At 26.8% G+C, this 27,076-nt stretch overlaps 1 protein-coding gene across 1 annotated transcript in view; it reads right to left on the reverse strand.

Annotated features, from left to right (window-relative positions):
- LOC109603951 (alkaline phosphatase-like) overlaps positions 1 to 27,076 on the reverse strand; it is a 113,698-nt gene that overhangs the window by 29,899 nt on the left and 56,723 nt on the right. The window contains exons 5-7 of the mRNA XM_049964512.1: positions 19,802 to 19,980; positions 13,688 to 13,895; positions 9,569 to 9,709 (exon numbers count right to left, since the gene is read on the reverse strand). Coding sequence (XP_049820469.1) covers positions 9,569 to 9,709; positions 13,688 to 13,895; positions 19,802 to 19,980 — 528 coding nt within the window. The remainder of the gene's footprint in view (positions 1 to 9,568; positions 9,710 to 13,687; positions 13,896 to 19,801; positions 19,981 to 27,076) is intronic.

Consider the following 27,076-nt stretch of genomic DNA (forward strand, 5'->3'; position numbering starts at 1 on the left):
CTATGATTATTCAGTATAATTCTACTGAGTAAACAGTCATTTTTACTGATTATTTGGTAAGTTATAGTGATTGATCAGTATAATTTCATTATTTTAATTAGTATAGTTTGACTAACAAGTCGGCCAAATTCTAGTAACTGATCATTAAGTTCCATAGATTAATAAGAAATTTTCACTGGTGAATTAGTAAATTTCTCTGACACATTAGCAACTTTCATTGATGAGTAATGTTCACTGATCATTGAGAAAGTTCTAGTGATTAATCAATAAGTTTCTATGATTATTCAGTATAATTCTACTGAGTAAACAGTCATTTTTACTGATTATTTGGTAAGTTATAGTGATTGATCAGTATAATTTCATTATTTTAATTAGTATAGTTTGACTAACAAGTCAGCCAAATTCTAGTAACTGATCAATAAGTTCCATAGATTAATAAGAAATTTTCACTGGTGAATTAGTAAATTTCACTGACACATTAGCAACTTTCATTGATGAGTAATGTTCACTGATCATTGAGAAAGTTCTAGTGATTAATCAATAAGTTTCTATGATAATTCAGTATAATTTTACTGAGTAAACAGTCATTTTTACTGATTACTTAGTAAGTTATAGTGATTGATCAGTATAATTTTATTATTTTAATTAGTATAGTTTCACTAACAAGTCAGCCAAATTCTAGTAACTGATCAATAAGTTCAATAGATTAATAAGTAATTTTCACTGGTGAATTAGTAAATTTCACTGACACATTAGCAACTTTCATTGATGAGTAATGTTCACTGATCATTGAGAAAGTTCTAGTGATTAATCAATAAGTTTCTATGATAATTCAGTATAATTTTACTGAGTAAACAGTCATTTTTACTGATTACTTAGTAAGTTATAGTGATTGATCAGTATAATTTTATTATTTTAATTAGTATAGTTTGACTAACAAGTCAGCCAAATTCTAGTAACTGATTAATAAGTTCCATAGATTAATAAGTAATTTTCACTGGTGAATTAGTAAATTTCACTGACACATTAGCAACTTTCATTGATGAGTAATGTTCACTGATCATTGAAAAAGTTCTAATGATTAATCAATAAGTTTCCATGTTTATTCAGTATAATTCTACTAAGTAAACAGTCATTTTTACTGATTATTTGGTAAGTTATAGTGATTGATCAGTATAATTTCATTATTTTAATTAGTATAGTTTGACTAACAAGTCAGCCAAATTCTAATAACTGATCAATAAGTTCCATAAATTAATAAGTATAATGATAATAGATGAGTATAATTTCATTATTTTAATTAGTATAATATTACTGAGAAACTTACAATTTTTAATGATTAATTGGTAAGTTCCTCTTATTGTTTAGTATAATTTTATTCAGTAAGCAGTAATTTTTACTGATTAATTAATGAGTTCTATTGAATGATCAATGTAAGTAGAATTTCACTGAAGAGTTAGAATGAGTAAATTTGACTGACTACTAATTTACTCATTAATGAGTAATATCAACTGATCATTGAGTAAGTTTTAGTGATTATCGTTGATGGATCAGTACAATTCTAAACATAATATATGTTACACAATCAAATGTGAGAAACTCAGATTGATATAATTTACCAAATAACCTATTATCATCTTTCACATTCTGAAACCGTTACTGTTCCATACTTATGTAAATATGCCAGTTTCAAGCTAACAAATAGTTGCAGCTTGGTGTAGATAAAGTGCCGAATGGCGGCAATAAAACAGTGGTTTCTCTAAAATTCCTCATCGAATATATTACGGCGATTTAAATCTAAATAGCGGTCATCCATCAACCGATATGACTGAGAAACATTTTAACCCGGCAATTTTTTACCATTCAGGCCTTTCCTTGAATGTATGCATTAACATGTTTGGCGAAGACGTGGGGGATTTATTTAAAAACTTGTTGTTTATCCTTCGGATTTTAATTGGTTCAAATTAGTAAATTGTAATTAATTAATTATTACTTGAGCAAGTTGTGATTAAAAGAAACACTCATCTGAGGCACTAATTAAAATTAAACAGTCGTGGGCAAAAGGAACGTGAACGTAATATTGTAGTGAATTAAATTCTCATTACTAAAAATGTTTAGATATGCTAATGAAATCATAATATAGTATAATACACGGTTCAGACAAGGGACCATATATTAAGAAAGTAATTACTGCGGTGAAAATACGCTAAGCTATTTACAATAAGAGAAATTCGAAAACGGCGCACACACAAACACCGCCACCTCCTTCCCTCTAAATTATTAACATCTTAAACACCGAATATGCAAAACAGAGGGAACCATAAGCACTGAATTCAGACTTTCTAATTTTCGCCGCTGAATTATGGCGCCTCTTTTCTCTTATCTCGATTTTACTGGAAGATATATAGAATGCAATAAATTTTACGCCGAAATATTAACTATTGTTGTGACGGAACTCGCCGAAGCTCTGTGGGAACTTTTGCCATTCACTTTTTGCACTCACAAACTTAATAATATAAATTTTATTTATTTTATACACAAACTGCAACTTTGAGAGGTATATAATAAATATTAAATATTAAAGGGAGGACCTTCATAAAATGAATATTCCATAAATTAATTATTCGACATTTTCCCTCTGAGGAAATTCAAAATGCCTATTAAAATTTTTTTAGGTGTATAATTTTATATTTTGTTGGGACTGAATTATGTTGTACCATGTTCAATTCCATGAAAAACATTGTAATTATTTTCGCCTGAAAAAAAAAATTATGTGTGGCAACTTGGGGGCATTTTTGTTTTCAGAACATAAATCAATTTTTTACGCGTGTAACTTTGTTAAAAATAAACAGGTTCATACTGGAATTTTTTTAAACAGTGTGGAATGAACGACTCTTTTACAGTAAGGTGCCAACAATGACTGGATTTTTTTAGTTTTATATTTAACTTGAGAATTTTACAAAATTAAAAATTGGTCGAGGCTTTAGATATTTAATATTGTCGTCTGTTAAAGCTAGCTATTAAATCAGTTGCGCCCTCTGTGATAAATAAAGTACAATATTAGTTCCTTAAAATTTATTAGATGTCTCAACTAAAAATAAAAATTTGTTGATATATTTCAAAAAAATAGACAGGTAATTTTTATACAAATTTGAATTTGCCAATTTTAAAGCAAAAAATCAATTATTACTTCCATTTGAAATAAAATAGTTGGATCTCTAAATTTTAAGGAGATATATTCATTTGATATAAATATTTTATTTTAGGTTAAAAATTGACTTGTATTTCTAAGTTCCTTTCATAGAGGGAACTGCAAAGTTAAATAAATTGAAATAAAATTGTTGGATATATTATCTCTAAATTTTAAGAAGATATGTTGATTTGAGATAAATATCTTATTTTAGGTTAAGAATTGTCTTGAACTTCTAATTTCCCACCCTAGAGGGAACTGCAAAGTTAAATGAATATCTTTAAAATTATTAACTTCAGCTAAAGAAATTGGTTAAAATATCCAAAAGGTTTCTTAATTTTCTTATTGATTATGTGAAAATTTACAGTGTATAATATTTAAAAACGAAAAAGTTATTAACAATTCCATGCCTAATTTTTCCTGGTTTTTCTCAAGTAATTTGTTGATATATGTTAAAAAATAGACATGAAATATTTTAAATAATATTTCAATAACAATAAAGCTGTAGGTAATGTTTTATTATGTTTTGCATTTGTCAATTTAAAAAAAAAATCAATTATTATTCCCACTTGATATAGAATTATTGGATATATATATATCTCTAAATTATAAGAAGATATATTGATTTAAGATAAATATCTTATTTTAGGTTAAGAACTGTCTTGAACTTCTAATTTCTCTCCACAGAGGGAACTGATAAGTTAAATGAAATATCTTTGAAGTTATTAACTTCAGCTAAAGAAAATGGTTAAACTATTCAAAAGATTTCTTAATTTTCTTATTGATTATGTGAAAATTTTCAGTGTATGACATTTAAAAACGAAAAAAAAACTTATTAACAATTACAGTTTGTCTAATTTATCCTGGTTTATCACAAGTAATTTGTTGATATATGTTAAAAAATAGTCATGGATTATTTTAAATAATATTTCAATAACAATAAAGCTGAAGGTAATGTTTTATTCTGTTTTTTGTATTTGTCAGTTTTGAATAAAAATATTCAATTATTATTTCCACTTGAAATAAAATAGTTGGATATATTATCTCTAAATTTTAAGAAGATATGTTGATTTGAGATATATCTTATTTTAGGTTAAGAACTTCTTATTTCTTTCCCTAGAGGGAACTGCAAAGTTAAATGAAATATCTTTAAAGTTATTAACTACAGCTAAAGAAAATGGTTAAAATATCCAAAAGGTTTCTTAATTTTCCTATTGATTATGTGAAATTTTACAGTATAAGAAATTTAAAAACAAAAAAAAGTTATTAACAATTCTAGTTTGTCTAATTTATCCTGGTTTATCTCAACTAATTTATTGATATGTGTTAATAATAAGTTAATGTAAGCACAGAAAAAAATACTCATTTTTAATTTAAAATAAAAAAAGAACGATACTACTTCCGACTAAATTTTAAAATATTGTGGTAAAATAGTGATTTATTCTACACTTTTTAAATAATGTTCGGTGAAAATTCGTTAGTTTTTAATGAAGTTATGTGTTTGAAAAACAAAAACAAAAAAAAAATAATGATAAAATCGATTTATGTTGCAAAAACAAATATTTTCACAAGTAGCCAGCAATTATTTTCCAGTTTAAAAAAAAAAAAATAACACGAAATTGCTCATGGGAAAACACATTCCTGCTACAGCAAAATATAAAATCATGACTGAAAGTTAATCGTGGTTTTTTAACCTGCACAAGAAAACGTGTAACACTGTTCTATGTAAATTTTATTGCATAAGCCCGGAAGAGTGAATAAAATACAGTGTTGCAAGGAGTTGGAGGTTAACTAATATTCCAATGAGTCATAAAGCTTAACCCTTTAAACCTTTGTACTAATAAATTGCGCAGTAAAGACATAAAACAGACCGGATATTTAACAATTACCGTCTGATCCTCCTTCCACAAACGCTTAAATTATTTTTAAAGACACGTCCACGTTACGAGTACAAATTTATACTTTAATATGGTACGACTACATTAAAAACTTCAGTCTAATGTATACCTTAAACGTTAAAAGATTAACAGAATTAATATTAATATGTTCGCATTTTTAGTAATGAGATTCAAAATGGAAACTTGGTAATTTAAATATTAAAAGTGGGAAACCATTCTGAAAGTTTCGGAGCTGTTTTTAAACAAAAAGTTGTTTAAGCGGAAAAACCTGAAAACTCCATAAACTTCATCGCATAGAACGACGGACACACTAATTTAAATCTTATTGTATCGATCACCTTCAATATCAAAACTTTTGGATAGATTAAAGATGGATTATTCGTTGAGCAGCCCAACTGTCATGACGGTGCCGACGTTTTTTCAAATGTTCTTGTGAGATCTGATTAAAATGTTCTGTTTAAAGGTTACTGACATATGCTTCATCTAAAATACTGAAGATTGTAATGAGTACTTTTTCTCTCAAACAACTCTCAAATCTTCAAGATTATTGTTGTTTTCTTCATTGAAGACTGCTGAAGAATAGTATGGGTACTTCTTCAGAATGTTTTACAGCTTTTTTTGCCAAATCTAGATTAAGATTAGGATTATGATTGTATCTATTGGTCTTCTCAACATTAACATGAAATTTTTTTCATGGTCTACTGTACTAAATGTTAGGTTAGCCTAAATTTGTTCAGGACTCCCAAATAAAAGTTAAAATCAGAAGCAAATGCACACAAAATAATACACAACTTTACCCTCGAAAACTCTATAATATATTGAAAGGGATAAGATAAAGGTAGAGAGAAGGTAATATGAGCCTAGGGGAACATTAAGTATTAAGGTCAGTTGAATCATGAGTAATTTCAGGTTTATCTGGCTAAGTATATTTTTGTTTTTATATTAAAAATTTTATTTTTTTTTTTCTATTTTAGTTTTTAAATCAAATAAATTAAATAAATTTATTAAATTTAAACAAAATAAATATATGTGTTCTAATTATTTTAGTATGAACTAATATTTATTTCAGAGTTCAGTTTATGAATTTTTCAGTTTTTCATTTCAATTTATTTAATTTGATATAAAACAATTAAATATGTATTTCTTACAGTTTTCTAATTATTTCAGTATATACTAATACTTATTTAAGTAGTTTATCTTATTACTTCTTTAATTTTTCAGTTATTCAGTTATTCAGCTTTTATAATTTTAGTTTCTGAACACAATTTACTCGACACTTAAAATATTTTCATTAAAAATTTTAATAAATTTATTAAATTTGACACAAAACAATTAAATATGTATTTTTTATTACAGTTTTCTAATTATTTCAGTATATACTAATACTTATTTAAGTAGTTCAGCTTATAACTTTTTCAATTTTTCAATTATCCAGTTATTCAGCTTTTATAATTTTAGTTTCTGAACACAATTTACTCAACACTTAAATTATTTTCTTCTGAAATTTGAATAAATTTATTAAATTTGACACAAAACAATTAAATATGTAATTCTTACAGTTTTCTAATTATTTCAGTAAATACTAATACTTATTTAAGTAGTTCAGCTTATGAATTTTCCAAATTTTCAGTTATCCAGTTATTCAGCTTTTATAATTTTAGTTTCTGAACACAATTTACTCAACACTTAAATTATTTTCTTCTGAAATTTGAATAAATTTATTAAATTTGACACAAAACAATTAAATATGTAATTCTTACAGTTTTCTAATTATTTCAGTAAATACTAATACTTATTTAAGTAGTTCAGCTTATGAATTTTTCAAATTTTCAGTTATACAGTTATTCAGCTTTTATAATTTTAGTTTCTGAACACAATTTACTCAACACTTAAATTATTTTCTTCTGAAATTTGAATAAATTTATTAAATTTGACACAAAACAATTAAATATGTAATTCTTACAGTTTTCTAATCATTTCAGTAAATACTAATACTTATTTAAGTAGTTCAGCTTATGAATTTTCCAAATTTTCAGTTATCCAGTTATTCAGCTTTTATAATTTTAGTTTCTGAACACAATTTACTCAACACTTAAATTATTTTCTTTTGAAATTTGAATAAATTTATTAAATTTGACACAAAACAATTAAATATGTATTTCTTACAGTTTTCTAACTATTTCAGTATATACTAATACTTATTTAGGTAGTTCAGCTCATAAATTTTTCAATTTTTCAGTTATCCAGTTATTCAGCTTTTATAATTTTAGTTTCTGAACACAATTTACTCGACACTTAAATTATTTTCTTGCGAAATTTAAATAAATTTATTAAATTTGACACAAAACAATTAAATATGTAATTCTTACAGTTTTCTAATTATTTCAGTAAATACTAATACTTATTTAAGTAGTTCAGCTTATGAATTTTTCAAATTTTCAGTTATACAGTTATTCAGCTTTTATAATTTTAGTTTCTGAACACAATTTACTCAACACTTAAATTATTTTCTTTTGAAATTTGAATAAATTTATTAAATTTGACACAAAACAATTAAATATGTATTTCTTACAGTTTTCTAACTATTTCAGTATATACTAATACTTATTTAGGTAGTTCAGCTCATAAATTTTTCAATTTTTCAGTTATCCAGTTATTCAGCTTTTATAATTTTAGTTTCTGAACACAATTTACTCGACACTTAAATTATTTTTTTGCGAAATTTAAATAAATTTATTAAATTTGACACAAAACAATTAAATATGTATGTCTTACAGTTTTTTAATTATTTCAGTACTAACTAATATTTATTTAAGACTTTTTTCAGTTTCTCAGTTATCCAGTTATTCAATTTTTTGATTTTAAGTACATGAACATAATTTATTTGACATTTGAATTATTTTTATTCATAATATGAATAAATTTATTAAATTTTACATAAAACAATTAAACATGTACCTCTTTCAGTATTCTACTTATTTCAGCATGAATTAATATTTATTAGACAGTTCAGAATTTGAACTTTTCAGATTTTCAGTTTCTAAGTTATTCAGCCTTTGGATTTCAGTTTTTGAACACAATTTATTTGATTTTTAAAATACTTCTTTGCAAAATATGAATAAATTTATTAAATCTCACATAAAACAAACATGTATCTCTTTCAGTTTTCTAATTATTTCAGCATGAATTAATATTTAGTTCAATATTTGAAGTTTTTCAGTTACTCAGTTATTCAGCTTTGAGATTTCAGTTTTTGAAAACTATTTATTTGACATCTAAAACACTTCCTTTCAAAAAATTTGAATAAATTTATTAAATCTGACATAAAACAATTAAACACGTATCTTTTTCAGTTTTCTAATTATTTCAGCATTAATTAATATTAGTTCAATATTTGAAAATACTCTCTTCCATAATATGAATAAATTTATTAAACAATTAAACAAGTATCTCTTTCAGAATTCAGTGTTTGAACTTTTCAATTATTCAGTTATTCAATTTTATTCATTTTAAGTTTTGACTACATCTTGTCTTATTAAATGTTAATTTTATGTATGAAATTTCTATTTTAACCTTAAAAGACGCCTTTATTTTGATGCCTTTCATCAGAATTTACCTTAATTAACTTGTTTCACAAAAACTAGAACTGATTCAAAGATCTATGTTATAATTAGTTTAAATTCATCCCTATGCAACTTCCATTTGTCATATTCAGTTACTGAAAAAAAGTAAACATTAAATATGAAAGGAGACGAACAAAACGAAAGAATCCTTAAATTATTCAAGTTTAGTTGGCTTTTAAAAGTTTTTGTGCACGTTCCATTAGTGCCACCCTTGTTATAAATGCGAGCCTGAAAACCCTAAGCCCTTGTGTTAATTTAAAAATTGTTAACGAGATAAAACGGTCCATACAAAAGTATAGATTGAGCTCATTAGAGTCGCATTTTTAGCATTAACTGATACGGACGTAATTTAACGAACGGGGAATATTTCACTGTTAATTAATAATAACACGTACTTACAAGTGGGGTGGGACGACTGAGGAATTTGATTGTAGGCGTTTTAATATTTAAATTTTAATTCGTGAAAAGGCTTGAGAAGTAATTTAGACGAAATTAAAACATTTTAAATTATACTTGTTTTAGAAGTTGTAATAACTTTTTATTAGCATACCGTCATTCGTATCCACCCCGATCGTGGAACCCACGTTTCGCAGTGGATAAAGATGGTCGATCGGTATTCAAATAGGACGGAACGAGTCGAGCCTCGCTCATTTCATATTCATGAAATGTTTGTGCACTTTGTTACGATATTTAAGTGTATTAATGGCATTCGAATATGACAATGGAAACACCTAGGTGTATCGTTCCTGCTGCAACCCACCCCTTTAAAGGAATTGTTTATAGAATTCCTTCGTCCCCGCTTTGAATTTCAATCGTGCTTCGTCCATGGCAAATGAAAGTAGTGCACATTTACTGACCTTCGACGACCAAAAAGAAGCCCTTGGGATTTTTCAGCAGGATGGAGAGGGCCGATCGAGTCATGTCGGCCAAGGAGGGGTCCCCCAAGGGTCCGGGATCTCGGTCCGCTTCAAAGTCCATGTGGGAGTACGAAAATAACCCTGTCGGCAAATATTTGTTATTAGATTATATCGAGGCTCATCGATTGGGCCCGTTCTTAAACTTATAACTTAAGTTTATCGAAACACCCGACATTATGGCCATGTCGCAGTGAAATTTTGAGTTTATTTAACACTGTAGGATGCCTTCCTGAAATGCCACACGTAATTTTTATGATGCTAATTTACATAATGTCTGTACGGATTATGTCAGCGCCATAATTATCAAATTTCAGAACAATTTCTGTAACTTTTGCGGTAATTAAAACTTTTTCCTGAAGTTTGAGTTTTGAGCACATTTTAATTAACATGCTCAAGGACTGGAACGTGTGTATTTTTATTTATATGTTGTAAATTAGTTTTACTGGAAATGTGATATGAATGTGTCAAACACGGCCTAAAGCAATTTAATTTAAATTATTTTAATTATTGAACAAAATTTATTTGACATCTAAGCACATTTTATTCGAAGTTTAAATAAATCATTTATAAATATTTACACTTTTCTAATTACTTTAGTATAAACTAATGTTTATTTTAGAGTCTTGTTTTTGAACTTTTCAGTTTTTCAGTTATTCAGCTTTTTTGATTATAGTTTTTGAACACCATTTACTTAATTTCTGAATTATTTCATTAGAAATTTGAATAAATTTATCGATCTAAGTTTTATTTAAACTTTAAATTAGTTTTAATCTTGTAAGCTTTTCCATTTTTCAGCTACTTGGCAGAATAGTTCTTTAGAATTATTTTCAGACAAAATTTGAACGAATTCATTAAATTTGAAATAAAATAACTAAATATTTATTTCTTACAGTTTACTAATTACTTCAGTATAAACTAATGTTTATTTCAGAGTCTTGTTTTTAAATTTTTCAACTTTTCAGCTTTTCAGTTATTAAATGTGAAATAAAATAATTAAATATTTATTTCTTACAGTTTACTAATTACATCAGTATAAACTAATGTTTATTTCAGAGTCTTATATTTAAACTTTTCAACTTTCTTTCTTTTGATTTCAGCTTTTCAACACAATTTACCTTATTCCTGAATTATCTTTATTCGAAATTTAAATAAATTTATTAAAATTAACATAAAGCATTATAATTTAGTATTTAGTTTGTGAACTTTTCTGTTTTTCAGCTATTTGGTTATTTAGTTTTTTTGATTGTAGTTTTTGAACACAGCTTATTTGACATTTAAATTATTTTCAGGCAAAATTTGAATGAAATCATTAAATCTGAAATAAAATAATTAAATATTCATTTCTTACAGCTTTCTAATTACTTCAGTAATGTTTATTTCAGAGTCTTGTTTTTAAACTTTTCAGCTTTTCAATTATTCAACTTTTTTGATTTCAGTTTTTCAATACAATTTACTATATTCCTGAATTATGTTTATTTGAAATTTAAATAAATTTATTAAAATTAACATAAAGCAATCCAATATGTTTCTCTTACAATTTATGTAAGAATTATTGAAAATTTAATTTAGTGAACTTTTCTGTTTTTCAGCTATTTGGTCATTTTGTTCTTTTGATTGTAGTTTTTGAACACAGCTTACTTTACATTTAAATTGTTTTCAGGTAAAATTTGTACGAATTCATTAAATTTGAAATAAAATAATTAAATATTTATTTCTTACACCTTCCTAATTATTTCAGTATAAACTAACTTCCTAAAACTTATTTCAGAGCTTAGTTTTTAAACTTTTCAGTTTTTCAGTCATTCAGCATTTTTAATTTTATATTTTCAATATAAATTATTAGATTCCTGAATTATTTTCATTTGAAATTTAAATGAATTTGTTTATTTCAATTTTTCAGTGATTTATTTATTCAGCTCTTTAATTTTGGCTTTTGAACACAAATTACTTGACATTTAATTTATTTTCAATTAAAATTTGAATAAACTAATATTTATTTTATAGTTCAGCTTCTGAATCTTTCAGGTTTTCAGTAATTTATTTATTCAGCTCTTTGATTTTAAATTTTGAACACAATTTACTTAAAATTTAATTTATTTTCAATTAAAATTTGAATAAACTTATTAAATTTGACATAAAACAATAAAATGTGTATATCTTACAGTTTTCTAATTATTTTAGTATGAACCAATATTTATTTTAGAGTTCAGCTTCTGAATTTTTCAGTTATTTTGTGATTTATTTATTCAGTTTTCTGAATTTAGTTTTTGATAACAATTTATTTGACATTTAGTTTACTTTCAGTGTAAATTTAACATAAAACAATTAAATAAGTATTTCTTACAGATTTCTAATTATTTTAGTATGAACTAATGTGTATTTTAAAGTTCTGCTTTTAAATTTTTCAGTTTTTCAGTAGTTTATTTATTCATATCTTTCATTTTGGCTTTTTAACACAATTTACTTGACATTTAATTTATTTTCAGTTAAAATTTGAATAAATTCATTAAATTTACAAGTTTCTAATTATTTTAGTATAAACTAATATTTATTTTAGAGTTCAGCTTCTGAATTTTTCAGTTTTTTACGGATTTATTTATTCAGCTTTCTGAATTAAGCTTTTGAAGATAATTTATTTGACATTTAATTTACTTTCAGTTTAAATTTAACATAAAACAATTAGATATGTATCTCTTACAGGTTTCTAATTATTTCAGTATGAAGTAATATGTATTTTAAACTTCAGCTTCTGAATTTTTCAGTTTTTCAATGATTTATTTATTCATCTCTTTCATTCTGGCTTCTTAACACAATTTACTTGACATTTAATTTATTTTCATTTAAAATTTGAATGAATTTATTAAATAAATATATATTTCTTACAGGTTCCTAATTATTTCAGTATAAATTAATATATATTTTAAAATTCAACTTCTGAATTTTTCAGTTTTTCAGTGATTTATTTATTCAGCTCTATTTTCTTATTTTCAATTAAAATTTGAATAAATTTATTAAATTTGAAATAAAACAATTAATTACAATTATCTCTCACAGTTTTCTAATTACTTCAGTATGAACTAATATTTATTTTAGAGTTCAGCTTCTGAATTTATTAGTTTTTCAATTCAAATTAAATTTTACAGTTTTGTAATTTTTTTAGTTTGAACTAGTTTTTATTTTGGTTATTTCAGCTTATTTTTTAGAAATTTAATTATCGAATCTAATATCAAATAAATATATATTTTTTAATTAAAATAATAATAATCATCATAATAATCAATATTAACTAATGTAAATTTTTACTTATTTAGTTTTTAGTTTATAATTTGAATTTTTTTGTTATATTTTAAAATTAAAACATTATTTTTGTACGTCCATAATTCATAAATGAAAATTGTCAATTATTAAAAAGTCAATAAATTAAGTGCAACGAACATTTCGTTTTATCGCAAAATGCAAATCAGCCCAATATTCGACTCGCCACCCATAAATAATAATAATAATAAAAACGCGGTCAATTTCGACCGGAAACAAATCCAATTCCAACACAAACTTATTCGAAAACTGTAATCCGCAAAGTATGTTCTCGTACTTTTGCTGTACAACCCGAAAAAAGATGACTCGTAAATATTTAATTCGACTTCGAAAAGACACTTCAATCACCCCATCCGGATTAGAGTCCGGGATTCCGGGGACTGATGCATTATTAAATTACTTTTTAACTCTCTTACGGCCGTTTAGGGAATACGCAGAATGTTTTGTTTATGGACGCAGTAAAATGAAGAGGTGATTAACAACGTTTTATACGTTTTTCGGGGCCGTAATTTTTTAATGGTGAAATATGCTAAAGTACGTTAAATTGATTTGGGTTGATACAGCACAGAGATGATGATGATGATGAGTGGATAAGTTTAGCTGTGTTTGAGCAAATAACGAAACGCATCGATGTAACGTTGTTCCACCGTTACGGACGTAACGATGTTTATGAAAAAGTCCCGCCTGTATTGTCAGCAGGAAACAGATAAGCAAATAAAAGGGGGTGGAAATAAAAGGACTCACCGAGCAAGTAGTCAATTTGACTGGGGTTAATTTTATCAAGTTGTCCTTTGTTCCAGACATATTCCGCCTTCAGTCCCCGCTTCTTCTTATCTCGCCTCCAGTCGTCGATAAGATTACGCCCGTCCAGGCGCCGACCTTCCTCGGTGGTTCGCTCCGGGTCGTTCGCGACCTTCGGCAACCAGTGACGACGGCCGCCACCGAACAGGACCTGCAATCAGTTAAGGCTTTGTTAGATCTCGGATTCAATTTACGTTCGGTTCGCTGCCACGGCCGTAGCTGCAGCTGTAGCTGTAGCTGATACCCCCCTTTGTGTACAACAAACACACCGCATTGTAAGTCCCTTTTTGACACAACTTTAAACGCATCACCGATTGAAAATATGGAAATTCAATCACGCTAATATCGACTGTAAAGGTGCCAGGTGTTATAACGGCCGTAAAGTTGAAAGGGGACCGGATAATGTTCCCGCTAAATATTCCTTTGAACTAATAGATCGCAAATAATTCATGGAACCGTGCCACTGGCACGCTTAACTAATTTTTCAACTTCAATTTAATGATATAATGAAAACTAACTGAACGCGTACAATGTGTACTTTGGAACTGGCATAACATTATTTTATCCGGTGTTCAATATGAACTAAACTATTGGTGTAATTAATTCCGGAAGTTGGCTTTGAACATGGTAGTTTTTAGGTAAATAATGAAACCAGCATTGAAACTCCATTATTATTATTAAGGTTTGTTTAAATATTGACGCTTAAAAAATTCAGAAACAATGGAATAACGATTAGAAGATTATTATTATCAGTGAGTATTGTTTAAGTACTTAAACTTATATTCAATTTAATATTTCAGAGACAATTGACAACTTATTATTATAATTAAGCATGATTTAAATACTTGAAACATAATTTTTACCAAAGTATTGTATATAATTAAATATTTCAAAGACAATTGAATATTGAACACAGTTTACCATGATTATTAAGCATTGTTTAAATACTTGAAACACAGAAAATTGACTAAAGTATTGTATATAATTAATTACTTCAAAGACAATTGAATATTGATCAGAGTTTACCATTATTATTAAGCATTGTTTAAATATTTGGAACACATAAATTTGACCAAAGAATTGTATATAATTAAATACTTCAAAGACAATTGAATATTGATCACAGTTTACCATGATTATTAAACATTGTTTAAATACATGAAACATATAAATTTGACTAAACTATTGTATATAATTAAATAGTTCAAAGACAATTGAATATTGATCACAATTTACCATGATTATTAAGCATTCTTTAAATACTCGAAACACATAAATTTGACCAAACTGTTGTATATAATTAAATTCTTCAAAGACAATTGGATATTGATCATAGTTTACCACGATTATTAAACATTGTTTAAATACATGAAACAAATAAATTTGACCAAAGAATTTTGTATAATTAAATACTTCAAAGATAATTAGATATTAATCACAGTTTACCATGATTATTAAGTATTGCTTAAATACTTGAAACATAAATTTGACCAAAGTATTGTATATAATTAAATACTTCAAAGATAATTGGAGATTGATCACAGTTTACCATGATTATTAAGCATTTTTTAAATACATGAAACAAATAAATTTAACCAAAGTATTGTATATAATTAAATACTTCAAAGATAATTGGATATTGATCACAGTTTACCATGATTATTAAGTATTGTTTAAATACTTGAAACACATAAATTTGACCAAAGAATTTTGTATAATTAAATACTTCAAAGATAATTAGATATTAATCACAGTTTACCATGATTATTAAGTATTGCTTAAATAATTGAAACACATAAATTTGACCAAAGTATTGTGTATAATTAAATACTTCAAAAACAATTAAATATTGATCACAGTTTACCATGATTATTAAGCATTGTTTAAATACATGAAACAAATAAATTTAACCAAAGTATTGTATATAATTAAAGTCTTCAAAGGCAATTGAATATTGATCACAATTTACCATGATTATTAAGTATTGTTTAAATACTTGAAACACATAAATTTGACCAAAGTATTGTGTATAATTAAATACTTCAAAAATAATTAGATATTAATCACAGTTTACCATGATTATTAAGCATTGTTTAAATACATGAAACAAATAAATTTAACCAAAGTATTGTATATAATTAAAGTCTTCAAAGGCAATTGAATATTGATCACAATTTACCATGATTATTAAGTATTGTTTAAATACTTGAAACACATAAATTTGACCAAAGTATTGTGTATAATTAAATACTTCAAAGATAATTAGATATTAATCACAGTTTACCATGATTATTAAGTATTGCTTAAATAATTGATACACATAAATTTGACCAAAGTATTGTGTATAATTAAATACTTCAAAAACAATTAAATATTGATCACAGTTTACCATGATTATTAAGCATTGTTTAAATACATGAAACAAATAAATTTGACCAAAGTATTGTATATAATTAAATTCTTCAAAGGCAATTGAATATTGATCACAGTTTACCATGATTATTAAGCATTGTTTAAATACTTGAAACACATAAATTTGTATATAATTAAATACTTCAAAGATAATTGGATATTGATCACAGTTTACCACGATTATTAAGTATTTTTTAAATACTTGAAACACATAAATTTGACCAAAGTATTGTATATAATTAAATACTTCAAACACAATTGGATATTAATCCTAGTTTACTATTAATATTAAGTATTATTTTGGCATATTTTATATTTAATAAATTTGTATTTGTATTGTTAGAATATAACCAAAACTGTAAACTTCTATAATTCAACAACAAATATAAAAACCTAAACTTCTGATTAAACAGTATTCAAAGGTTTAAATCACAAATTAATTGCTGCATATTTTTATATTTATAATATTAATACGTTGTAGTTGTTTGAGTTTGAACTCAAATATAAACTATTCGATATAATTTAATTTCAATAAACATTTAGTTAGTACACAAACAATGCTTTTGATTAACAAGTTTTATAATTCAACCACGTTTGTAAAGAGGTACAGTTATATATAATTAATCATTAATATTAAATTCAATAAAGCTCCAAACATATAAAATGTTTAAAGTTCTGCTCCGCATGTGCACTTTCATAAACAAAACAAATCTTATTAAATCAGTTTTATTTACATAAAGTGATGAAAAATGCAAATAACTGAACACAGCTAGACAACATTGTATTTGATGACAATTCAATTAGTCAGTCCAGCTTGGTTATTTAACAGGTAAAAACCGTTGATGTAAATTTGCATGCCTTAAAGGGATTTGTGGCTGGTAATGAGAAAATAAATTAATATCGATTTTCCCACCGACTTGTGCTAAAGTTGATACTTGAGGTTTTTTTATGTGGCCCCACGTCGGACTCGCATGGAGTTTATATCGCCATAAATCCGGATTCCGACACGACGCCACTATGTAAACTAAGCACTAATTAAGGCCTGCGTGCCAATAGAAACTTTCTTTCAAACAATAAAAACTCTAAAAAGCTTGTTGTTGAATTTCAATGGGACATAATCTGGATAACCTCTTGAATAAACAATAATTTAGTAATCCGGACTTTAAATCCTTAATCTGATTCGCAAGTTTGATGGAAGTTTGAATGGCCCAACTGCCATAAAAACTTTGAAACGGCTCCTTTGTTTGACAATAAGAAAAGGACGAGGCAGTGTATGTGTAGGTAAAAGTCAAAATTTCAACCAGGAAACTGATTTCAACTGTGCAAATGACAGATATTTGAATGGAACTTAAACTGATTTTACCTCGAAATGCATTAATTGTGAATTTGACTAACTATTGAAATAATTAAATAGTCGGAATTTACTGTTTACCAAAACCAATAAAGCCCTCAATTTAACTGTAGTAGCACAACAAAGATAGAGGGAGAATAGGGAGATTGTATTCCAATGTACAATAATAATATAATTATTGACTGACGTTGGGAACATTTTTGACACATATAAACACAATACCAATTATTTAATAATCAATCAGCTCCAAACAACAAAGAATATAGTTTTTCTGTACCACCACAATCACAGGAAATAAACCTTAAAGTAGTAAATAAGTAATAATTTATCTTTCCAAGGGGAAATATCAAATTCAGCACATTTGTAAGGAAGTCCTATTTCATATTTAATCATCTTAAATATATTGGAATTGATATCAAAGTTCAAGTCGTAAGTATTTATCTTTGATGTGTCACATTTAAAACGTAAATATCATAAATCTTCGAACAATTTGGATGAAAATTATTACCAGTTTTTGTCACTAAAAATTGACTAATGGTTATTATGAACGATTCAATTGGAAAAAGTGATCACTTTAATATAATACTTTTGTCGTGATGGTGATTTAACATTATGTTCATTATTAATCATTTCTTAAGTACTTGAAATATATAAAAAGATGTTAAATTTAAAATATGTACCAAATAACGTGTGATTTAACTCATTGAATAGTGATGTTGTTGAAAATAATTTTATCTTCTGTACATAAAGTTCAGATAACGTAGTAATTTTTTTTTTGTCTCGTACTATATATTGCCTGAACAGTTTATTACATGCATTAACAACGCCATCTCTTAGACAATAGCTGATGCAATGAATGATCAATTACTACAACGGTGTCATCCAATCATAAAAATATGAAACATAAATATAAAATATGCATAAATTAACTTAGAATTAGAAGTGAAACTTGTTATACAGGTTGTTAAATCACAGAAGTTGGCAGTCTTGAAATATTTAACCTCACTTCGTTTCTGTTTAAATACGAATACTGATACAACTCACTTAATTAAAAATGTTATATTTTATGTATGTTGTTAAATTACAGATGTTGGTAATCTTGGTACCGTTTTAATACCAACTGAAATATTTAACCTCACTTCGTTTCTGTTTAAATACAAATACTGATATATTAAATATAAAATATGTAGAAATTAATTAGTAATTTGACTCACTGAATATTAATTAATTAGAAATGTTATATTTTATGTATGTTGCTAAATTACAGAAGTTGGCAATCTTGGTGCTTTTCTAATACCAACTGAAGTATTTAACCTCACTTCGTTCCTATTTAAATACATATACTGATATATTAAATATAAAATATGAAGACATTAATTTGTAATTTGTCTCACTGAATTAATTAGAAATGTTATTTTTTATGTATGTTATTAAGTTACAGAAGTTGGCAATCTTGGTGCTGTTCTAATACCAACTGAAATATTTAATCTCACTTTGTTTCTGTTTAAATACGAATACTGATATATTAAATATAAAATATTTAGAAATTAATTCGAGATTTGACTCACTGAATATTTATTAATTAGAAATATTATATTTAATGTATGTTGTAAATTACAGAAGTTGGCAATATTGGTGCTGTTCTAATACCAACTGAAATATTTAACCTCACTTCGTTTCTTTTTGACAAATCATAAAAATATACATATAAAATTATATAAAATTTGTGTGGTACAATGTAGCTCACATATTTTTTCATTCAAATGCGATCGCGTACTGAATTGACGTCAATCGAGATTGAGCCGCAGTGTTGTCGAAATGGGTCGCAAAATTTGAAATTTATCATCAATAAAAAGTTATTTTCAATATTTCCGTTCACTTTTTATCGCCACAACTTACGTGAATAATGCATGTTTTTTCCGTCCTCAAATTCGAATGAATTTAAATCATTATAAATTTAACAGGTTTGAACTTAACACGATAATATTCGTATGTTTGTCGGTCTTAAACTTGGCCATAAATCGTTCAGGACTGCGTCATCTCCCGAACTAAAGCTCAGGTGATGCTGGGAATGTTTTGTCTACTAAAAGTGCTTTGTTTGATTTACGAGGCCACAAATCAGAAAATTTTACCCGCCTGAATTGTTGCCTTACTTATTAAAAATACAAAACTTCCCTCCCGGGCTAGAAAAAGGTGTACAAATTTTAAGGTGTTAGAACAGCAGGAATTGAGGGGGAATAGTTGTGCAGGAACACGGACCAGACGAGGACATAAAATGAATATAAACGACTCACGTTAATATTACGTCCAGGATCGTTTTCGATGAGCTGGCGTGCTAGATCCTTGCAGGATTTTCTGGATGCCGCCGGAACTTTGGAATCGTCCTCCCAGTAACGGGAGGGCGAATGCCCGTACAAAGCTGCGGGCGTGGCGTGAGTTATCCTCGTGTTTGTCACTATTCCTGTCGATTTTCCTGCAACAATAAGAAAAAGGACGTGGATCACAATGCCCCGTGTTATTACCCTGAAATATTTCACCGACGGCTTTACTCTTTATTTATTTTCGTGGTTTTTGCCGTCGTCGTACCTCAATTAAACTTAAAATTTATGTCTTGGGTTGGTTGATTTTTGACGTCAGTTTAAATTGTTTCTTGTTCACTGAAACGGGGCTTAAAATATGGCTGGGAAGTTGTCTAATTCGAGTGGTCTTAATTGAATTAACCCCAACAGATTAGAAGCGATTAAGGTGGTTGGGATTTATTTTATTTATCGCCCTATTTCATTATCCTTTCGGGCTTGTTTCCATCCACTTCCTTAATTCTCTTATTCTTAATTTCTTTTTTATAATCAACTAAAAACCTAAAAACATGAATTAACCACCGGAACTAACTGATACACTAACTTTGTTATTGTTAAAGGGGACCAGCAAGAAACATGTCACCACATATATATTAATAAAGCCTTTCTGACACAAAATAATCTCGTCTTTTGTACCTAAAGTTCAGATAACAAAATGATTTTCCTTTTTTTTTGTCTGGGACTGTATATTGCCTGAACAATTTATCACGTGCGTTAACAACGCCACCTCTGAGACAATAGTTGATGCAATGAATTATCAATTTCTGTAATGGTTTCTTCCAATCATAAAACTATGGAAAACCAATGTGGGGTCTAAAAATAATCCAAGAACAGTTAAAAAGTTGTTTCCATCCACATCCTTAACTCTCTTAGTATTAATTTCTTGAAGTTAAAGGGTTAATGCCTCCATTAAATAGTAACAGACTCTTTGTGTTTTGTTGGTTGATGTACTGGTGGCAACACATGTAGGGCCACATCTATATTCAGTCAGAAAATAGTTTTGTCTTTTGTACATAAAGTTCTGGCGAACAGATAACGATCCGCCATTAGTTTATACCCGAAGGGATCTATTTGAATTGCAATTTATGTATTCTTTTTTGCATATAAACGACATATTTGGGGCATGATCCGTTTAGAAAAAAGATTTACAACGTATACCCCCACACGGTCAGGAAATTTATGAGGATTTTTATAGAACAAATTACGTTCTGGTACGATCGCTGAATAAATTATTACCTACAATACAATCATTGGGATACATTAAGGAAACGGAAATATGTAAATTAGTTCGAACGTTAAAGTGGGAACGGTGTCCGGATTTATGAGACGAAAGGGATTATCACCATTTTTCAATTTAATCTTGATGGAAAACCGTATATTAAACAACCATGTGTTGAAACCATTAAAAAAAAATAATGATATTAATTACCCAGGCCAACAAAATTATGTTGGGTGGATTATTAATCACTTGTGTTAACAACGCCATCTCTAAGACAGTAGCTGATACAATGAATTACAAGATACTACAATGGAATCGTCCAATCATAAAATTATGTAAATTGATGCCAATATAAATTGTAGTGACTTACACTTATAAATTATCTTGGAATAGTTTAAAAATCGTTGATATTAATGTTGAATTTAACAGTCTTAAATGATTGATCAAAAACATACAAGTCAGACCACGAAAACATGGACAAATTCCATTTCAATTCGATTCGTATTACAATTTTTACTGCTTTGTTAATTGGAGGAACGTACGGTTAATTGAGTACAGCAAAATTGAAAATTCCATTCTTTACCATCAGAATTTCAGATGAATATAAAAGTTGTTTCGACTACAATTTTTTGAATTAATGTACATTTATTGTACAAACCAGTTTTAGCTTTGTAATAATAATAATAATAATAATAACAAAATTAAATGAATTGTTTCCAAATAAACAACAAAAATATTTAAATTTATAAATTTACGTTTAATTGAAAAAAATTCTGAATAATTTATTTTTTTTATTACATACAAAATAAACTTAAATGCATTTTAATTTTAGTTATTGGTTTTATTTGTGGACATTTCAAACATTTCAGATGAATATATTGGAGTTTTTTATTAAAATATGTTTGAAACAAGAATTGTGTTTTTTTTTTAATTAAATATCAATTAAAATTTGTACAAACTAATTTTTAATAATATTAATAGAGAGGAAATAAAACGTAGTAAATATTTCAATCAAATTAAGATTTGTAGGTTATTAAAATTTATTATATATATATATATATATATATATATATATATATTTTAAAAATTGAGGAATAATCATAAAGGTTGTTTATGAACCATAACTTTTGAATAAATAGTTCATATTTGATAGAATGTTATTACTCAATTTACATTTAAAATTTTAATGTATTTGAATCTAAACTTAAATATAATAGATCATAAAATTTAATATTTTATACAATATATGGGACGAAATCATTACAGAAAACTTTAATTGATTATATCAGCTATCGTCTAAGAGAGGGCAGTGTGAACTTAATTAGCTATACTTTTTTATTCAAAAGAATTATTATTATTATTAAATTTATTTTCATTTTGTTTATTGATTTTATTTTAATTCAAATTATAGTATATTGGATTTGTTTATTAACCTTGTGGTGAAATAATATTTATAATTAAAATATTTTTGATTAGATATTGTGGATTTACATTTAATTAATATTTATGTAAACTAATTTTACGTATTAATAATAATGGAAAATAATCATTATATTTATTTTTATTACAGATAACATAAAGGAATTTAAAAGTGGTAAGTAATTAAATCGTTTATTTTAAGCAATGAATTTTATTTTTTAATTAAAACTTATTTGAAAATTTTATAGTAAAATTTGACATTAATTGAGTAATAATGTTGTAATATTTGTCACTTTATCCAACAGTTACGGTTCATAAACAACATTTATTATTATTTCCCCATTTTTAAAAATATATACAAAGAACTTAAAAGCAAAATAATATGTACCATACGAAATTTTTAATTAATTTTTTTATTTACCCTTTGAACCCCTCCGTTCTACTTGAATTCACAAAACAGTTTTAATTACTTTTATAATTGCATCAGTGTAAACGTTTCAAGCGGAATATTCTGATGTAGAATAAAATAAAGTAAAAGAGAAAAACGACTCAAACAAACACTCGAAAATACTTTTTGGTGTCATGTTAAGATTTAATTTGGGTCCACTACTTATTGTTTCTGGGTAGATTTAAGTGTTTGTACTAGAAGAAGAAGAAGAAGAAGAAAAAAAAACAGGTTAATGCACGCGTAAAAAAGTTTGAATGAAAGCAGTGCAGGATTAGCCGTGGCATAAAAGTTTTTCCTTCGAATGTTCCACTCCTTATCATAAAATTCTATTAGTTTCCTGAACATTTCACTCGTTAGTAGTGGAATTTTGCAGTTAAGGCGTGTGTTCTAATAATAATAAAGCTGTCCCTTTTTATGAGGTACACTCAAAGCTTTAAAGCTCTCCGACTCTCTCGAAACTACGTATAACAACTAAATAATCGTTACATTGTAGGCGGAATGTTTATTTTCGGTAAAGGGTTTTAGTTGGGCAGACGCGTCGCGGAATCATAGAAACGACCGACTCAGATACTTAATGGTCTTGTTTTACATAGGTTGAATGCAAAACATTTGTTGTTTGATGATGACCCTTACCTTTCGTGTACTCGACGAATGTTTACAATGCTACGAATACAAGGGGATGTTTTATATGATCACGAGGCCCGACCTAAAGGGATATCAGAGCTCCGGTTATTAAATTCGAATTAGCTCCACAACGGCATATCAGCTCACATATCTGCCGCAAGCAGATTAGCAAAAATTCCTGATTAAACCAGCCGGTAAGGTACAACTTTAATTCCTTACCATACTTCATTATTTATTACATGTGTTAACACTGCCATCTGTCATTTAATAGCTGTTACAGTCAATTAAAGTTTTCTGTAATGATTTCGTCCTGTAACTCTTAAAACTTAACACGAATTTCTTCACTGGCTGACTCAAATGTAGATAAATAATGTTTGTCCATAACATAATTAACAGACAGAGGAAAACTCAGTCACAGAGACGTAAATAATTCTTTAATAAAGAGTCTCGTTCTCATTAAATAAAATTTTCCATAAACTAAAAGACGAAAGGATAATTTATAAGCCTTCTAAATCTTTAAAGCACATTAAAGCCCCCTGCTGGTTATGTTCTTACATAAATTCAACCAACTAAGTTGTTCGTCAATATTAAATTTGCACAGATAAGATTACTATCCTCGTATCTTTGAAATATCCGCTAACGGCATATGTTAAATATGGATGTACGGAATAATATTCAAATTTTCCCTTTGTGGTAGTTAAAGTTTTAGTTGCAATGTTTTTTCAACGGGTGGAAAACATTAAGCTAACTTAAAATTACTTGGAGAACATACACTATGGATAAATATATAAAAACAACGTAAATTTTAAGCCATTTTGTTGTTAACTTAGAGATTCTTAAAGTTGAAAATTAATTTTTTATTAAAGTGCTTCTGGAAAATTTATTAAATTCCCCATTTAATTATATAATTATATTATATAATAAATTACACTTTAATAATCTATAATAGATACACTTAATAAGGAACAATTTTAATTTATTTGAATTAGTAATATTCATTATTATTATTATTTTCATATTTACTAAAATTAAAATTTGATTTATTTTTATGTTTTTAATAAAAAGTTCCAATATATACGTATGAAACCTTTGAAATTAAATAAGTAATAAAAAAACAAATATAATTATTAATCAGCCAAATTTAATCTGATTTAATAATTCATCGCATTTCGATTTAATTACATATTAAATTTAACTAAATAGTATGTTATTCATTCAAAACAGTTCCCTTACAAATTCAAATGTTTCTGTAATTAATAAATTAATTAATTTTATAAACGCATTCGTTATTATTAAAATTAAAAATCAGCTTGTTTCAAATTAAATTAAACATTGTTCTATTACAATTCTATCTTTTGTTGGTTATACACATTACTGAATGATGTAATCGATGAATGAAATCCAGATTAGGTTATATCCATTTGTTACTATTGTTCATATTAATACCTTTGACATGTATAAATAAAAAAATCATTCTAATGACCAAATCATTGGTCAATCCGCCTCGGGCATTTGTATTTCAAAAAAAAAGTAATTTAAAATGAAAAATATAGGCAAACATCATTTAGTTACATGTTTCAAAACGATTTTTCAACTACATTTGAGTCAATAAGTGCAGAAATTGAGAGATACAGGACGAAACTATTACAGAAACTTTTAATTGATTGTTTCAGCTATTACCTAACAGATGGCAGTGTTAATGCATGCAATAAATAATCCAAACAATGTATAGTACCAAACTTGCTTTTCTTCAATAATAATGACTATTTTTTTCATTTAATTTGAATGTTTAGGTCCCTTATTAGATTGCTCATTTCTTAATGGTTAAAACTTTGAAGAATTAATAAATCTGCTTTAAACTCATTGTGTGTTTCTTCACAAGAACACTACTGAAGAATGGAACGGATGAATGAAATACAAATTACGTTATGCCCATTTGTTTCTGTTATTCTTAGTAATACCTTTGACATTTACAAAATAAAAATATCATTCTGATAGCTTCATGATATGTTTGTTAGTTCATTGTTTTAATTCTAAACAACGTCAAAAATCTATACAAAATAATGGCACAACTTTAAAGTTGACAAAATTATATTAAATTAAAAGAAATAGGCAAATATAATTTAATTACATAGATCGAAACTATTTTTTATCTCCATTTGAGTCAGTTAATGTAGAAATTTATGAGAGATATAGGACGAAACTATTACAGAAACATTTAATGGATAATTTCAGCTATTGTTTAATAGATGGCAGTGTGCAAGTATGTAATAAATAACTCAAGCAATACGTAGTATCAAAGTTGGTTTTCTATATTTTTATTTTGAAAGGATTAATTAAAAGTGTAACTTGTATTCAGTATTCATTCAGATTTTTAACATCGACGAAAGGATATATTAATATTTACAAATTCAAATCCATTTCATTCTATTTTTTCCATAATTTAAAAATTTCCTCTTTAGCACCGTTTTACGTAAATAGTTTTTCTTTTTGTTTCATTTTCGCTTAAAAATTAATCCTCAACTGGCAAGTTTTAAATTTCCACTTATCTCATCAGACTCATCAGCCCATGAATCATTTATTTCCACGTTGTTTTCATGTTTTAATTGCAGTTTAAAATTCGCCTCGGGGATTTCCTATCTCAATGTATTTTTAATTACTCTTCATTTATAGAAAAGCAAGTAAATATATTTCGAAACAAGTTATATAGGTAAACATTATTTAGTTCCATATTTTAAAATGTTTTTTAATTATATTTTTAGTCAGAAATGAGACGAAACAATTACAGAAACATTTAATTGATTGAATCAGCTATTGTCTAACAGATGGCAGTGTTCCCTGGGAGACACAAGGTTTAAGAAGGTAAATCGAATCATGGATAGTTCCAACTGTATCACTTTTAATTTTAGACTTTATTATTCAATTTTGACCTCAAAAGTTATCGCCATGCCTTTAGCCAGAACTAAATTCAATCAGCCTGTATCTCAAGAGGCAAAAAACCGGAATGCATTCGGTACGAAATATAAAGGGAACCGGGTTGATTAATTGACGATAAAAGGTGCAGAATAATTCTCGAAAGTTTAGTTTGTGGTTTGCCTGGGAAACGGAAACGCTTTTAATTTGGCACAGATCAACTACCCGAACTTCGATCCCGAAAGCGGCGAAATCTTTCTCCGCTTTGGGGATCATATTCGGGTCTATTAATACCCAAAAACTTATATAAATGTTAATCGAACTCGTCGGATTTTAATGAACTAAGATTCTAGACTTTTTTTATTATTTGGGGTCGGGACTTTTATTTAATATTTATGAACCGTGGATATTGTTAATGAAGTTAATTAATTCATTGGCGCAATCACGTAAATTTTAAGGTCTCCATAGAAAATATAAAATTAAATCCAATTCAAATTAGTATCACAGAATAAATGTGGAGGTATATCAAACATCAATTAATTGAGGTTCCATACCGGTATAAAACAAAAGGAAAATGAATATTTATACA

The sequence above is a fragment of the Aethina tumida genome, chromosome 3 (genome assembly GCF_024364675.1).
Source record: "Aethina tumida isolate Nest 87 chromosome 3, icAetTumi1.1, whole genome shotgun sequence".
Lineage (NCBI taxonomy): Eukaryota > Metazoa > Arthropoda > Insecta > Coleoptera > Nitidulidae > Aethina > Aethina tumida.